At 34.9% G+C, this 16391-nt stretch overlaps 3 protein-coding genes across 4 annotated transcripts; 2 read left to right on the top strand and 1 right to left on the bottom strand.

Moving 5' to 3' along the window:
• Positions 1-905: 905 nt before the first annotated feature.
• LOC135166042 (neuroguidin) lies at positions 906-8330 on the bottom strand. 2 transcript variants are annotated; one of them, XM_064127959.1, is made up of 4 exons: positions 8156-8330; positions 6844-7375; positions 5349-5693; positions 906-4611 (listed from the first exon to the last, which is right to left on the bottom strand). In XM_064127959.1, the coding sequence occupies exons 1-4, from the start codon at positions 8162-8164 to the stop codon at positions 4586-4588; spliced, it is 912 nt and encodes a 303-aa protein (XP_063984029.1). In that variant the 5' UTR covers positions 8165-8330; the 3' UTR covers positions 906-4585. The 2 variants fall into 2 exon arrangements, with proteins under 2 accessions (XP_063984029.1, XP_063984030.1); XM_064127960.1 differs by lacking the exon at positions 8156-8330 and adding an exon at positions 7649-8129.
• A 2099-nt stretch (positions 8331-10429) lies between these two features.
• LOC135166089 (pleiotropic regulator 1-like) lies at positions 10430-12034 on the top strand (the record flags this gene model as incomplete). The annotated part of the gene is made up of 2 exons (XM_064128062.1): positions 10430-10819; positions 10944-12034. Coding segments are annotated over 2 exons (1128 nt in total), but the record flags the coding sequence as incomplete, so codon positions are not given.
• A 2641-nt stretch (positions 12035-14675) lies between these two features.
• On the top strand, positions 14676-16381 carry LOC135165937 (pleiotropic regulator 1-like). The gene has a single exon (XM_064127753.1). It carries the CDS (start codon positions 15126-15128, stop codon positions 16116-16118), a length of 993 nt encoding a protein of 330 aa, XP_063983823.1. The 5' UTR covers positions 14676-15125; the 3' UTR covers positions 16119-16381.
• Positions 16382-16391: the final 10 nt, after the last annotated feature.

Genomic DNA, 16391 nt, shown 5'->3' with positions numbered 1-16391 from the left:
AATAAAAAAAGTGTCACAAAATTTTGATTAATTTTATTACTTGACTCTCATTGTTGTATCCTATGATGAATAGACGGCAACGCTGTTTGTTATTTAATTATTCATTTAATGTTTTTTCAGAGATATGTCAATGGATTGGAAAATGGACAAAGCGTTCGACAAAAACTGGATCGCAGAAAGCTTTCCCGAAAGTGCCATTCACGTTACTTTTTTAATAAAAAAACGATTTCATCCAAATTTCTATAGAAAATTAAATCCAATTTTTTCCCCTAATCCAAAACTATTATTCCATATTAGTAGTGCTTAACTCATTAGCCGGGAATTAACTGGAAATTAATTATTCCACTTGTTTTCAATTTTAACAACAACCAACCTCACCGATCAATTACACTGCTAATGAATTTTCACCGTCCGGCTAATGTTAAATTAGTTATTTTTATTCGGGTATGTTTCAATTCATAAAACTGTTGATGTTCATAAATCAAATAAATTGTTTAAATTGTGAATTCAAATATTTTTGTTTTTACATTAATATTTTATCTCTGAAGTTTACATTTTTTTCAAGTATTGTTTTTTACACTTATTGCCTAATTAATTATAGCACTACTTGTGTAGGAGACTTTGAATGGATTTGACGGAGTCCTTTCCGGATTCCCCGCTAATCCATCCACTGCCTCGTTTAATTGTCGTCAATACGATTTCAATTTCAAGCTTTTTTTCTTTATTTCATAATCACTCGAATATCAGTGACAAAAGCTCTTCCAAAATATTCAAAATCCGACTTCAATTCTGAGGAAAAAAATCAAATGAAAAACAATCTAGATAACATTCGACGAATAGTGAAACCGCACCTCGAGAGAAGATAATATTAAGATTTTCAATAAAAAAGTCATTCAACGAGGATAAAAACTATTTTCATCTGCATTTTTATTTCCTTTTTTGTTTTCGTCTTTGAGTTGGCTCATATGAGGTAGTATTCAATTAATATTGTAACTATTTCATTTGTTTATTATTCCATTTGATACCAATTTAAACAGCGGATATGTTCGGAAGGTCATTCTTTAATTCATTCTCATCATCTTATTTCGGATGTTTCTCACCCACTTACGATTCAATATTCGTACAACTCATTACCATATTTTTAGTTGACTTTCTTGTAGCATTTTTCTCATACATTTCTATTGAAAAAAATACAATTCTATTAACCACTCTCTGTGGTTTACCTATAACATTTTCATTTTACTTTTATTCATTTTTCATTAATTTTTCAATTGCATTAAACCCTGTTGTGGAAGAATAAGTAACTTGGACTCGTGTATTGGCATTATTTGTTTATCAAGATCTTCGTTACACTTCACTTATTTTTATTTTGATATAAAATTGCCGGTAACTGCCGATTTCGTGGAAGAGAGTCACCGGCATTTAAAACACCTTCGACTGATTTTCCACTTATTTTTTTTGCGTGGAGATATTTCACGTGCACTCAGCGTGATCAAAACTCTATCGCCGATCATATTGTCAATCTTTCCAGTGTTGAATATAAACGAGAAACGAATTTGCCATCTCGAACCCATTGGCCAGTGAGGAAAAAGTCTTATGGATGAAGTTAACCGATGGCTTATGTGGCTAAATTAATTTATGTGCTTGTCCTTTCATAAATAGGATAAACGATAACTCCAACATCTCCGTTGGTTTTTTGAAATGATCATATCAATTACTGTTAGAGTATAATTTTAATTCCATTATTCCCTAGGATGAAGTCATTATTTTTCGAAAAATGATTTTTTATGCCCTCAACGATGATATTACACAGAGCCTGACAATTTGTATTTTCCAAAATAATAATTTCACTCTACAAAATAATCCAACTGAAATTTTTAGTCCGATGGTAGGTGCCATGGCGACTTGAATGGACTAGATATTTTAGGATATGTGGTCAAAGGATCGAGGAATTGTTTTTAGATAAAAAAATTCCAATTGGAGGAAGAAATTTATCGAAATAGTAAATCAGAAAACATTTGAACTCTGGAAAAACATTACTTTTACAACCACAGGAAAGATCGGTAATAAGATGGACTGCACAAGAGATTTGATCAAGTTGAATTCATATCGAACCCCCTATTATTATTTTTTCCATTTTCCTAGTTACTCTTTCAATTATCATTTTCTTTTATCACATTGTAATCGTCTTCACAGATTAACAAAGGTGATCTGGCGTGTGGCATTTGGACGGCTCAATTTTCGATGAACACTTTGTAAAAAATATAATTATCTGTGACCAATTGAGCCATTTTTTGAGCCAAACATGACTTCTGCCTTTCCGATATTTCAATCTTGATTTTATATTATTATTTCATTGCAAAAGTTACTGTTTGTTTCTCAATGTCACACGTCACAACACCCAGAGGACACAAAATATTTTGAAACCAATGCAGAATTATACATAGAATATACTCGAAATTTTGACTTTTCCCTTTTATTTTGGCTAATTTTGAATTTTGACACGTCCACGTTTATCTTTTCCATTTTTATCATTTCGTTACTTGTTAATACGATAAATACACCTGGAAATTACCTCGTAATGCTAAAACAACGATAAAAGACCAAAAACTTAAATTAGTAAAAACGAAAAATTGAAACTTAAAAATTCACGATTCATTTAATCGTATCCTTGACCAACGACACCGAAAATGTAGCCCCAAACATGTTTGTGTATTTTATTTATTTCACCAGAAGAGAAATTTTCAAACGTAAAGTACGAAAAATCGTTAAACTATCAACTACGTTATTATTTCTCTTATCCCTAAACTCTAGAACAGCGATAAAATCCTAAGACATGCGTTATTAATTATCATTTTTAGCCCTTCAAGTGATTATCCAAACGGTCTTTCCATGTCTGTAAATAAATCACAAATTTGTGTGCGTTTCAGTTTATGGGAATGTTCACTTTTTCAGAATATCCTGAACATATTATTCCCACTGAGATCGATTTAAAAATGCAAAACAAATATTATTTTATCTGGCATGGATTTGTAGTTTCTTTGATGACATAAAAATTGGAATGTACCGTGAGAAACCGAGTAATTAGACGGATCCTCTTTCCGGACGCAGAGCACTCTCAACACTATTTAATATATCAATATAAAACAATATATAAATCAGAATATGAAATGAATTTTCATTGATTTCTAGTAGTTGTCTAGCGGTTGTAGATGATACGCTCAATGAAAATACAATGAAAATTATATTTTTTTCCATCAAAACTGTTGAATTGTGTTTTATAAAAAATGTCGGAATTATTGTGATATTTTTCAATAGAATAACCACAAGTAATTCTCTGCCCAGTTCCCTTACAATCACAAAAATATGTGTTCCGTTTCTACTTCTGTAGTTGACAATAAAAATAAATGAAAAAATTGAAGCAAAAACATTTTAGTATTTCAGCTGAAAAATCAGAAAATCGAAAGTGGAATAAATCAAAGGTAATTTATCTGCTGTGCCGAGTACCGTGTTACAATCTCTGTATTTGATATCAGCTGATAAGAGTTTACATAATAATAGTAATAATAATAATAATATAAATAAATAAATGTTGGGATCTTTTCCACGATTGATAAGGACAAGGAATTGTCAAGAGAAAGTTACGGAATGCTGTCGACTGCATATACAACAAATTATTAAATGATCAGGGAATCCTATGTTTTGATCAATAATTTACTGTCTTCTTTACATCAATAGTGAAATGCTGAATTGCCAATTTATTGTATGAAATAAGTCTCACCGAAAATGTAATTCTTCGCAGATTTAATGGTCCATCATTCTTTTTTTAGTTTTGCACGTTGAACTTTTCCTCGTTCCACTGTTGCTTATTCGACTATTTTCCATGTATTAATTGCCCGTTTGACGGTTCTTCAGTCGACGAACGATTCCCTTAATTTTCCTACATTAGTCCCCTCTAACTCATAAATTAAGTAGCGAAATGGTGAAACGAGAGAAGTGACTTTTGACTATTGATTGGTTTTGATGAATATCTCAAAATCCAGGGATCATAACAAAACTTTCGTTATGAACGTTTTTGTGGAGCAAATTGAATATAACAATAAATGTTATTACAAAAAGTCTGCTATCTCTCTTAGATTCGGAGTTATTGCTCAAGAACTAGAGTCAGAGGTGAATCAATTTATTTTGTTTTACCACTTGGCTACTGAATTACCGATAAATTCCGTAACATTCGAATGAAAATTAAATGTCGTTCTATCGAAAAATCATTGTGGATGGTCTGTGAATCATTGAACGTCATATTTGGTGGAAAAAAAGGAATTCATGTTTTATTGGTGTGGATAAACCAAAAACGCCCTTAAACTGGGTTTCTCACGGTACACGTTCGGTTTCCCTGTTTCTTTTCATTTTTTGAACTCGATCTATTTTTTACATCTAAATATATTCCGTTAATTACTCTAATTTAGTAGTTTCGTGAGTATTTACCAGAAGTCTCGCGCACGAGTTTCACCAAAGTTTTTTAAAAATGATTTTGCGTTTTTTTGATTTACCTTGAAACGATTGACGAGTGTCGTTATAAAAAAAATTAATAATGTCGTTTCTTCTTGAAACCTGTGAAAAAAAAAACAAAAAAGACGATTAATTTTACTTAAATAGCACAATCTGACTAGATTATCATTTTGCTTTGCTTAAATATAAATTTGACTAACCACGACAGAGTGATTCTGTCGAGGGTTTTTTGTTATTACTCAAATGATTAATTGATTTTGATTTTTGCAAAACTGTTTCTGAGGCTCTCGTTGCTGAGAAAAAAATATTAGGGCTTGGATGGAGGTTTCAACAATCACTTCCAACAATATGTCACCCGATGTTTAATCTTAATATATTTAATTGAATTTATTGAATTGTAATTTTATTTTAAAAAGTATTATATTATGTAATATCTGAGCAAAATAGGGCGATGACCCAAAACGTTACTTGAGTTTTAATTAAAGACTAGTCACCGAAAGCCCTTTTCGCCGATCTGAATGTAACAGGAGTGGCAAAAAATAATTTTTAAATTCCATGATTTTGTACGTAGACAAAAAAACAAATGACAATCGATAAAAATAACAAAATGTTGTGAAGCTGTGCCACCACATGCGAATTTTAAATTTTGTCGAAAGATAATTGACTTCAATGATTATTCTTCGAATTGATTTCGGCAAATTCCCAAATATTTGTAGAATATTCGTAGAATATTGCAGAAATATTACATTCGATTCGTCAAAATATTCCATTTCTGAAATATTCGTAGGATAATTCAGGTGAAAAACGAAAAAGTAAAAATATTCTTGAAAAATACCCACTCTTTTTTCCTTTCCCCTTGGCGGCTTTTCGTTTCTTCATGGGACCCGATGATGATCCTCCAAAGCTCGTGATCTCGTCACCAAGCTGTCCAAGTGTAGAAATTTGGCGACTGCGGTGTTTCTCCTGTTTCGTCACTGGCAAACGCGTCATGTAGTTCTCTTCAAACTCAATTTTGCGTTTATTTTCTCGTCCTAAACTAATCTGCTTTTCACCACCCTGGATATCCTCCATAGGTGCATCCAAGTACTCTTCCTTCAGTTCACGAAGTACAGCACCTGATATTGCACGTCTTCGTGCACGCTCACCAGCTTTACGTAATTTTTCCATCATTGTTTCATCTCCATCTGAAAAGGATTCAGGAAAATTAAAAATTTTGTTTTCTTAGAAATAGTTTAGTTTGAATTGATCAACATTTCGATTTTCATATGATATGAAGTAGAATCAAAATTGAATCCTCTGAAAAATTCGAGAAAATGTACGGTTCTACCGAAAAATTCCAGGAAATTATCGAGCATTTAAAATTTTCCAACTTCCTAAAAAGTTCAAAGAAGTACGAAAATCTCCAGAAAAACGCGAGAACATTTAAACAGATTATGGAAATTTCCAGGAAAACGTTAAAGAGGTTCAAGAAATTTTTGTAAAATTAAAACGTTTTCGCATCATTGTAAATTGACTGATATTTTGATATTGACATGATTTTGATTTGAAGTCACTTATTATTAAAGTAAAATGGGAATTGAATCTTCTGAAAAATTCGCAAAACTGACGGATTTTACCGAAAAGTTCCACGAAATTGTTGGGTATTTTTAATTCCCGAAGTTCCGAAAACTTTTGAAAAAGTACAAAAATTTCCAATAAAATGTAAGAAAATATAAACGGATCATTACAATTTCCAGGAAAATCACGATGAGGCTCAATAAATTTCTGTAAAATTATAAAATTTTGCATGATTGCTTTATTCTATTTGAAATGAATTCAGAGAAAGGTAAAATTGCAATTTGTTGAGAAAAAGTGAATGGTAAACTGACTGATATTCTGATATTGTCATCATCATGATTGTAAGTCACTTTTTATTGAAGTAAAATAAAAATCGAATCCTCTGCGAAATTCGCGAAAGTTTTCGGTTTTATCCAAAAATTCCATGAAATTGTCGAGTTTCTAAAATTTCCAAAGTTCCTAAAACGTTCATAGAACAAAAATCTCCTAAAGAGAACAAGAATTTTCAAGAAACTGAAAGGAAATTAGGACTTTTTATAAAAATTTCAAGACATACTTCGAAGAAATTCAGGAACTTCCCAAAAAATTATTAAATGTTCCATAATTTTTTCATTTCACTGAAAAATAATTCACGATAACATAAAATTCCAACTGTTAAATTACATTTCATCGTAATAAATCGAAATTACTGCAGAGTTCAAAGTGGAAATATCTTCAAGATGAAAAATCTTTCAAGAATTCATTCAGTTGTTTAACGAAAAAATAAAAAAATCGTACCATAATGAACAGCAGTAATTTTAGGAGGCACATAAAGTCCAGTCTTCCTGGCTTTACTGCTCTTCCCTTCGTCCTCTTCGCTGTCAGTCTTATCCTCCTGATCACTGCCCTCGATCTTGGTTACCAGGGCTTCTGGATTAGCCCTGAAATAACTGGGATCTGAACGGCTGGTGCTTCCTGTGACAGCGGTCTTCACCAACTTATCAATCTGATACTTCAGCTTATGATCAATCGGTCTGATTTTCTCCAGCACTGTCCTGATCTCCACCAGACGATCAATGGATGGATCACCCTCAATTTTTTCCCCGGAACATTTTCTCAATACAACGTACGTAAGATTAATCAGATAAGAAAGTAACATGTGATACTTTATCTCCAGGAAGCTCAAGCCCTTGTCAGTTGATACTTCTCCATTTTTCACTCGTACTAACATATTATCCACGAGTTGATTAACACGTAGAACATTTGCATTCATCTCACCCAGAAGACGAAGGGCCTGAGGCAGGTCCCTTTGCTCAATTTCGTCGATTGCCTAAACAAAAAGACCAACAAATTAAATAGAACTTCATCTTAAAAATATGAATTTTATAAATTTTCTATCGCATTTCAACAATCAAATGTGAAACATGGGTTCCTGAGAGGGCCCATTTTTCCCAAGATTTTTTCATTTCTCTCCTCTCCTGATTAAAAATCTGTAACTTTTCCAAATGCTCTCAAAATCTACTGAAAATGTGTGCACTTATTCTCTTAACATTGTTTATTGTATCTAATTCTTATTTATTGAGTAAACATTCCCAAACTTTACCTTCATCTTGAAAATTACAGTCAAAACATGAGTCACTGCACTATGGATCTCTTCCACACCCTCAAAAAAAATGTTACAAAAAAGTTTCTGGACTCTACAAGCCCGGATTTTTCATGATTTCGTTCCCAAAACTTCCCTAAAACCTCAAAAAACCCTAAAATATGGATTTAAAACTGGCAACCATAGGCTGTCATGGTTATTTAACCTAAAAATTCTATGAAAATAATAGAGGAATTCATTATCAACTAGAAATAAATTTTAACTCTTCTAAAAAAAATGTCTGCCGATTCTTTTCCACAGTGGGAAAAGCGCAATAATCCGCTGCCATCTTTCCTATTTACTAATGGATGGTAGGCGCCCTACCCTACCCCGAAAAAAAGCGTCCAGGAAAAAAGAGTAAAAAAAACAAAGAAAAATGTCCAATATTTGTCGTTGAAAATAACTCATATTTGACTGCGTAATTTCGTTATTTTTTCATTTATTCACATATCAAAAGACAAAACTTACCGGAACCATTGCAACAATATAAAAATTAACTCAACGAACACATATTTAAATAACGTAAACTCTTAATTAAACGGTGCCCCCACGTGGGATGATATTTTCCTTTAGAAGGGATGACGATGTTTTTTTTGTCTCTGTCGGAAAAGCCTAGTCAAATGAGACACTTTTCGATGCACTGCAATGTTACTATTTTCAATTAAAAATATTCCTGATAAGAATATTTAATGCTGACATTATCGTTGTAGATTAAGAGGAGGTTTTTTATTAACAAAACATATTTTTTATGAGACTGACTCGAGTGGTGAAGAACTAACACTTCCGGTTGATGGGAAGATGGCGCCACTGTCGATTTTGGCTGCTGGGTGAGGTACCCTATTCATAAAAAAAATTATCTCTCTGTTCCTAATAAATATTAAGAAACAAAATCGACGCTGTTCGGACGAAACTTAAAAATTCCTCGATGACCCCAAATTTCATCCCTTCATTTTATGGCGCCTTACACTGCCGGCGACATAACTGTTCTCTTTGGCCGAACTGTTATGTCCTCCCAGATGTCAGTAGGAAACAGCGCCTACATTCAAATTGGTAAAAGGAGGCAGGAACCTTTCCCAGCTGAAGCCCAGATGGGCAATCCAACGAAGTCCAATCCGAATGACAATTGACAAATCATTAATGTCAATGTTAATTAGGATGAGGGTTTATTTAATCTTTGATGAAGAAAACAGTGAGTGCTTCGAGAGAGCACGTAAACTATTTATTCCCTTAATAATATTACAAACTCTGTAACTCTGAACTCTATGATTTTAGCTAGATCTGATCTCTAAAAAGGGACTCGTCGAAAACAAATCTTGCAATCCCAGGTTGTTTTATCGTCCTTAGCTCCCAATTCTCGGGCGGGGAGACGCTCAGCGAGTTCCAGAGCCATATCTTTGTTCAGTGTCTCGACGTGAGTAGTTCTGCCATCGGAGGAGAACTTCTGCAGGTCTTGTGCAGGAACTGGAGATGCCGAGGAGATGATGGCGACGTTGTAGAGGGGCATTTGCATTTTAGTAGCGTAGAATGGGGCATACCACATCCGCAGCTCCACGCCAGGAATTATTTCACGTATCGCAGTGTAGAATATATTGGACTTGAGCTGATAGCATATGAGATTCTGCTCTGTGGCACTGCTAGCTGGAGCAATGAAGCACATCCAGTTGCTGGTATCCTCGCTGGAGTAGTCCAGGTGATAGGTCTCTGATGGAGAGGAGCCAAATATGCGAATGGGAAAGTATGTCATGGGATTCATCATCCAGTTGCGTTTCGCCTCGAATGGACCGAAGGTTGTGCCTCGAGGCAAGACGCGTCTTGTGATGATGCTCGTCGTACCATCGGCCATTTTTGTTATCTCAAGATCTGGAGGGACAGTTTGACGAGCTTTACATAACATCGGAGTGTTGGGAACCTGAAATTTTACGAGAAATACTTCTGGTCAAGATGTGAATCTGTTATCATTAGAACGTGATAGAACGATTTTTATCGAGAATTTTGAATTAATTGGTTGTCATTCGAAACCCTGAATAATTGTAAATTTGGTTCGAAAAAACAGTATATTCACACTATTTGATGAGTGATTGCGTGAGATTTTGAATTTCAAATAAGTTTTTTTAAATTGAAAAGTCGAATTAACTTTGTAATTTTCCTCTGAAAAAATTTAGAAATTTGTTATTAATGATTTTAGGGAATATTCTGGGGGAAATAAATTTTGAAAAATAGAGATATTGGGTAAACTTCATATTTTGAGGGGGTGAGAAATTTTTTAGGAATATGGAGAATTTAAAAATGAATTTTTCTTGTTGGAAAATAGTCAGATAAATTTTATAATGAATTTAAAAACGTTTTGAAGTTTAGAAATTTTCAAGTTTTTGAATTCCTGAAAAATTTTTGGCAAAGGAAATTTGTAAAATTAGAAACAATTGGGACTTCTATAATTTTTCAAGTAATTTCGTGTTTAAGGACTTCATGAATTAATTATAAACTTCGTGGAAATCGATTTTAGCTTCAACAACTTTGTAAATTTCATGATTTAATAATTATTACACTTACATTACACTACATTACACTACATTATTACACTTTACATTATTATTTCTATTTCCCATTAATGTATTGCTTGGGGCATTCCCCAACTACGTCTGGCCCAACTCTTAATCCCATCATTAACTGGCCCAACTCTCAATCCCATCATCCCCTCCATTTCCTCCATCCCCTCCATGTTCTCCTTGTGTCCTCAGGTAAGGCTCTGAGTACTCTAACAGCATTCTTGTTAATCAGTTAGATCCCGAACTTCGCAGTGTTCTGCAGTGTTCAGCAGTCGTTCCAGCCAATCCATCCACGAACGCAGTGACTCTACACATCAACAAGTCTCCCACAATGGCCCAACCGAAATGTCACGCTCCCTGGAAGTTGTACCGAGTCATCAGTGGACATAAGGGATGGGTTCGCTGTTGTGCGGTGGAACCTGGCAATGAGTGGTTTGCCACAGGGTCTGGGGATGGAGTCATAAAAATCTGGGATCTTGCTAGTGGAACTCTAAAAGTCTCCCTCACTGGGCACACCAGTAGTGTCAGAAGTTTAGCAGTGTCTCATAGGCATCCGTATTTATTTTCATGTGGCGAAGACAGACAGGTAAGATTTTGATATTGTTTTATTGAAGAATTTTTCCTCTTAACTTATGTAATACATAAATTTAAGATAATGTTTCTTATATTTAATTTTTTTTTAATAATTTCATTTAATGCGTTCACAACAGGTGAAATGCTGGGATTTAGAATACAACAAAGTAATTCGCCATTATCATGGACATCTATCAGCCGTCTACTCCATGGCACTTCACCCAACAATCGACGTCCTGGTGACAGCTGGTCGAGACTCCACAGGACGAGTCTGGGACATGCGAACCAAAGCAAATGTTCACACTCTAGTGGGACACACAAATACCGTCGCGAGTGTTATCTGTCAAGCATCCGAGCCCCAGATAATCACTGGAAGTCACGACTGCACCATCAGATTGTGGGATTTGGCTGCTGGTAGGACCAGGGTGACCCTAACGAATCACAAAAAGAGTGTGCGATCAGTGTGCTTTCATCCTACGCAAAATATGTTCGCTTCGGCTTCCCCCGACAACATTAGACAGTGGAAATGTCCTGATGGAACGTACCTTCAGAATTTATCTGGACACAATGCTATCGTCAATTGTCTGGCTGTTAATGAGGATGGAGTATTGGTCTCGGGGGCTGACAATGGCACGATGCACCTCTGGGACTGGAGGACTGGCTATAACTTCCAGAGACTGCAGGCCCCTGTACAGCCTGGCTCCATGGACAGTGAGGGTGGCATCTTCAGCGTCACGTTTGATATGTCTGGAACTAGGATGATCACCACTCAGGCGGATAAGACAATCAAGCTTTATAAGGAGGACAATACTGCCAACGAGGAGACACATCCGGTCAGTTGGAGACCACATGTCATTAAGCGAAGAAAATATTAATTCATAAGACATTTCTTTAGAGTATTTGTAATGTATAATTGTAAATAATTTTATAAATATAAGGGATTTTTATAAAGTATGGAATGACCATCAAAAACAAAATCTTGAGGCGTTCAAATTTATTTATAATGAGTTATTCGCTGTGCAGTTTGTATAAAAAATGAAAATAAATGAATATTATAATTGACGAGGACATTTCATTGGATTTATAATTCCTCGTCGAGATGATAATTCTCTTCTGGGAAATGACCTGCTCTGACGGAGGCCGGCTTCACGAAGCCACCACATTTGGAGTTATTTGATTTTATGGAGATGTTTATAGCATTTTTTTCCAAGGATTACTTTTTATACTTTAATTTATTTATTAATTCTATCCGTTATTTTTTTATCATATTATTTGCTGGATATTCATTGAGATAATGAAATATTGATTTATATTATTATAATTCAATTGAATTATTATTCCAGTGCGATTATTTGAAAATAATTTTAATGAGGAAATGATTCATTAATTGATTAATATTTACTGAGAGAAGAAAATATTTCACACCAAGAGAATAATTTATTAATTTCAATTAATTCAATAACGAAGTGGTAAGAGGTTGTAAGTGACTCATCTCATTTTATCACTTCGTTACTAACGGAGATAAATTTTGTTTATTCAGATAAATTTTATAATGAATTTAAAAACGCTTTGAAGTTGAGAAATTTTCAAGTTTTTGAATTCCTGAAAATTTTTTTCCCAAGGAAATTTGTAAAATTAGAAACAATTGGAAATTCTATAATTTTTTAAGTAATTTCGTGTTTAAGGACTTTATGAAATAATTATAAACTTCGTGGAAATCGATTTTAGCTTCAACAACTTTGTAAATTTCATAATTTAATCATTATGAACAACCAATTACTAAAATTTACGAACAACTTGTTAACGAAATTAAATACTAATCACATAATTAGGGGATTATGAAAAGCAATTCGTTTATTGTATTTCCGTAACAATTTTGTTGAACCTAACAACTAGTCCCGGAAATTCATTATTTCGTTGGGATAATTAGTTTTTTCAACAACTAATTTTCATAATTCACTGAGCAATTTTCTCCCCAAACTTTGGTATTGCCCTCTTGCCTCCAGAACTCCCCAGGGTAGTTTACAGAGAATCCAGATGAAATCGCCCAATGAAAATTACTTTTCGCTCAATGAAATAAATAAAATCTTTTTTTTTCATAATTTTCCAGGAGTTTTATCATTTTATTTTCTATATTTATTTTTTTCAATTAAAAGAGCGGCGGGGGGGGGGGGAGGGATAACTTGGTAGGTCAAATGTCAAGCTTCCCTGACCTGAGCCACTCGATCCAGAAACTGTTGCGTATGGCTTTCAAACTATTTGATCGATATCTCAATTAGGGAATCAGAAGTGAAATTTTCACAATCTGTCCCTCATTTTTTATCGAGGTATTTTACTCATCCATTCGCTGATGGATTGGACAGATAACGGATAAGGGAATTTTAACAGTGATAAGCAGTTTTAGGCACCCCCTATTCCTCGATTAAAAATGCCGATAAAAATTTGAAAAATGGAAAAAATACGGAACCTTTCAACAACTCAAAATTGTTTTTTAATTAAAAAAAATATATTCCTCAATGCACCGTTCGATTTTTCTTTTCTTATATGATAAACAATATCATTTCATTGATTTTCCGAAATTTTCACGAGTTTTGACCCTCAAAAAGAATTAATTTGGAAATATTTTGATTGCAAAGAGATTTTGATCGCGAAAAAATTCGATGATTAAATATTTGTACGGAAAAGTTGCGTGGAGTGAATGTTGTTCAATTAATCATTTAACTAGGCGTTTACAATAGTCTGTAGAGGTCATAAACCTTGTACTTACACCTAGCCACGTCAAGCCGAGCAATAATATAAAAAAATGGGCAAACAGTAGAAAACGATTATTCGTCTAATTGAAAATTGCGATTATCTCGAAAACGCGCACTCTGATGTAATAAAATGACACGACCTTTTTTGTAGCCGAGGAAATTCTCTACAAATGAGGTAATATGAAATTTTTTCTTAAAGTGATTCATTAGTGAGATAAATTTGAAAGTAGTCGAGGGGAAAATCAAACGAATCCACGTCTCAAGGAAATTTTCCTGTTTACGTATTTAAAAATCGAGAATTATCTGGGCACTCAGAGGTTTTATCAAAAACTTGCTCTCAGCATTTATTGTAGCCAAGGAAATTCTCTGTAAAAAATGTAGAGTGACATTTTCCATACAAACCACTCATTATTGAGAAAAATATCAATTAACAATTTCCTCTTCCAACAGAAAATTCATCAGTCTCCAATCTGCAATTTTTTCGCACGTCATCAAAGTGCAATAATCTCATTAAAGATTCACCCTATCAAAAAAAGTCATAAAACCTTCTTCGCAGCCGACGTAATTCTCCACAAAAAATATTCTCAAAGGTTTCCTCGTAAACCCACTCCATCTCGACTTAATGCCCAAAAAGTCCGGTTCCGGATTGTGATTCGCACATTTTTAGATCAGAACTTCATTCCTCTTTAATATTAACCCATTTTCACTAATTAACAATAAAAGTTACCAATCAACTATTCAAATAAATCATCTATTGATACCCAAATAAGCAGCATTAAAATACGAATAATCAATGAATAATTGATTGAAAACGTGGGAGCCAATTTTAAATTTCCCCCGCGCGCTTGACCGCCTAGCGTAATCGGATTACGAATCTACACTCCAGCTGAGACGTTCCAACCGCATCAGAACCAGAAGAAGTACTACTCCCTTATAAAAATAACAATTGATACTCCGTCTTATTTAGACTTTAGAATTCAGACCTTTTAATGTATTTTGAATCCCAATGATGAATCGTAGTATAATTATTTTCTTACTTATTTTCTCTATTGAAATAATTTTAATTAGAGCTGATAAAAAAAAATGAAACAACCACATAACGAGAAATTCAAATTTAGATTAAGTTATAACGGATTTTTAATATTTTTATATATATATATATACCGACCAATTAATTTTTATGATTGTAAATGATATTTCCAATCTTAAATGAGGAGCTGGTGTATACCCCAACTACGTCTGGCCCAACTCTTAATCCCATCATTAACCCTGGCGCCACTACGAATTTTCTGCATTTCCTCCATCCCCTCCATTTCGTCCATCCCCTCCATGTTCTCCTTGTGTCCTCAGGTAAGGCTCTGAGTACTCTAACATCATTCTTGTTAATCAGTTAGATCCCGAACTTCACCGAGAGCACTGAGTCCATTCTAAGATCAGAAATCTCTGTAGTAAGAATATTTAAAAGTTGAGTGAATTTGCCACCATCGCAGTGTTCAGCAGTCGTTCCAGCCAACGAACCAGCCATCAACAACCGCAGTGACTCTACTCATCAAAAAGTCTTCCACAATGGCCGCACCGAAATGTCACGCTCAGTGGAAGTTGTACCGAGTCATCAGTGGACATCAGGGATGGGTTCGCTGTTGTGCGGTGGAACCTGGCAATGAGTGGTTTGCCACAGGATCTGGGGATAGAGTGATAAAAATCTGGGATCTCGCTAGTGGCGTTCTGAAAGTCTCCCTGACTGGACACATCAGTAGTGTCAGAGGTTTAGCAGTGTCTCGTAGGCATCCGTACTTATTTTCATGTGGCGAAGATGGACAAGTGAAATGCTGGGATTTGGAATACAATAAAGTAATTCGTCATTATCATGGACATCTGTCAGCCGTCTACTCCATGGCACTTCACCCAACAATCGACGTCCTGGTGACAGCTGGTCGAGACTCCACAGGACGAGTCTGGGACATTCGAACAAAGGCGAATATTCACACTCTGGTGGGACACACAAATACCGTCGCAAGTGTTATCTGTCAGGCATCCGAGCCCCAGATAATCACAGGAAGTCATGACTGCACCATCAGATTGTGGGATCTGGCTGCTGGTAGGAGCAGGGTGACCCTGACTAATCATAAAAAGAGTGTGCGATCAGTGTGCTTTCATCCCACACAAAATATGTTCGCTTCTGCTTCCCCGGACAACATCAAACAGTGGAAATGTCCTGATGGAACATACACTCAGACTTTATCTGGACACAATGCCATTGTCAATTGTCTTGCTGTTAATGAGGATGGCGTACTGGTCTCGGGAGCCGATAATGGCACGATGCACCTCTGGGACTGGAGGACTGGCTATAACTTCCAGAGACTGCAGGCCCCTGTACAGCCTGGGTCCATGGACAGTGAGGGTGGCATCTTCAGCGTCACGTTTGATATGTCTGGAACTAGGATGATCACCACTCAGGCGGATAAGACAATCAAGCTTTATAAGGAGGACAATACTGCCAACGAGGAGACACATCCGGTCAGTTGGAGACCACATGTCATTAAGCGAAGAAAATATTAATTCATAAGACATTTCTTTAGAGTATTTCGGGTGTGATTGGACATATATAATTGTAAATAATTTTATAAATATATTGCCTGCTGATAAAATATAAAATATATTATGCCTGCTGACGAGGCAGGAAGAACTGAAGAAACAGGTGTTTAGAACTTTGAGCAAGATGGAGATCAAGGCAAAGAGGATGCACGCCGGGAGGCGCTAGTCATTGTATATTGTGTAAAATATATGTTGTTAAACTTTGTTAAATATATTGTTAATATTTATCTTTGGTCT

The sequence above is a fragment of the Diachasmimorpha longicaudata genome, chromosome 9 (genome assembly GCF_034640455.1).
Source record: "Diachasmimorpha longicaudata isolate KC_UGA_2023 chromosome 9, iyDiaLong2, whole genome shotgun sequence".
Classification (NCBI taxonomy): domain Eukaryota; kingdom Metazoa; phylum Arthropoda; class Insecta; order Hymenoptera; family Braconidae; genus Diachasmimorpha; species Diachasmimorpha longicaudata.
This window is presented reverse-complemented; position numbering and strand designations above follow the sequence as displayed.

What these genes read in the sequence shown, in the direction of transcription:
- LOC135166042 (XM_064127959.1), bottom strand. An exon ending in AATTACTGCTGTTCATTATG is followed by an intron (nt 5,694 to 6,843) that starts GTACGATTTTTT and finishes AATCCTTTTCAG; the next exon opens with ATGGAGATGAAACAATGATG. An exon ending in CAAGGGGAAAGGAAAAAAGA is followed by an intron (nt 4,612 to 5,348) that starts GTGGGTATTTTT and finishes TTTTTTTCACAG; the next exon opens with GTTTCAAGAAGAAACGACAT.
- LOC135165937 (XM_064127753.1), top strand. Translation starts at nt 15,126, where the DNA reads ATGGCCGCACCGAAATGTCACGCTCAGTGGAAGTTGTACCGAGTCATC.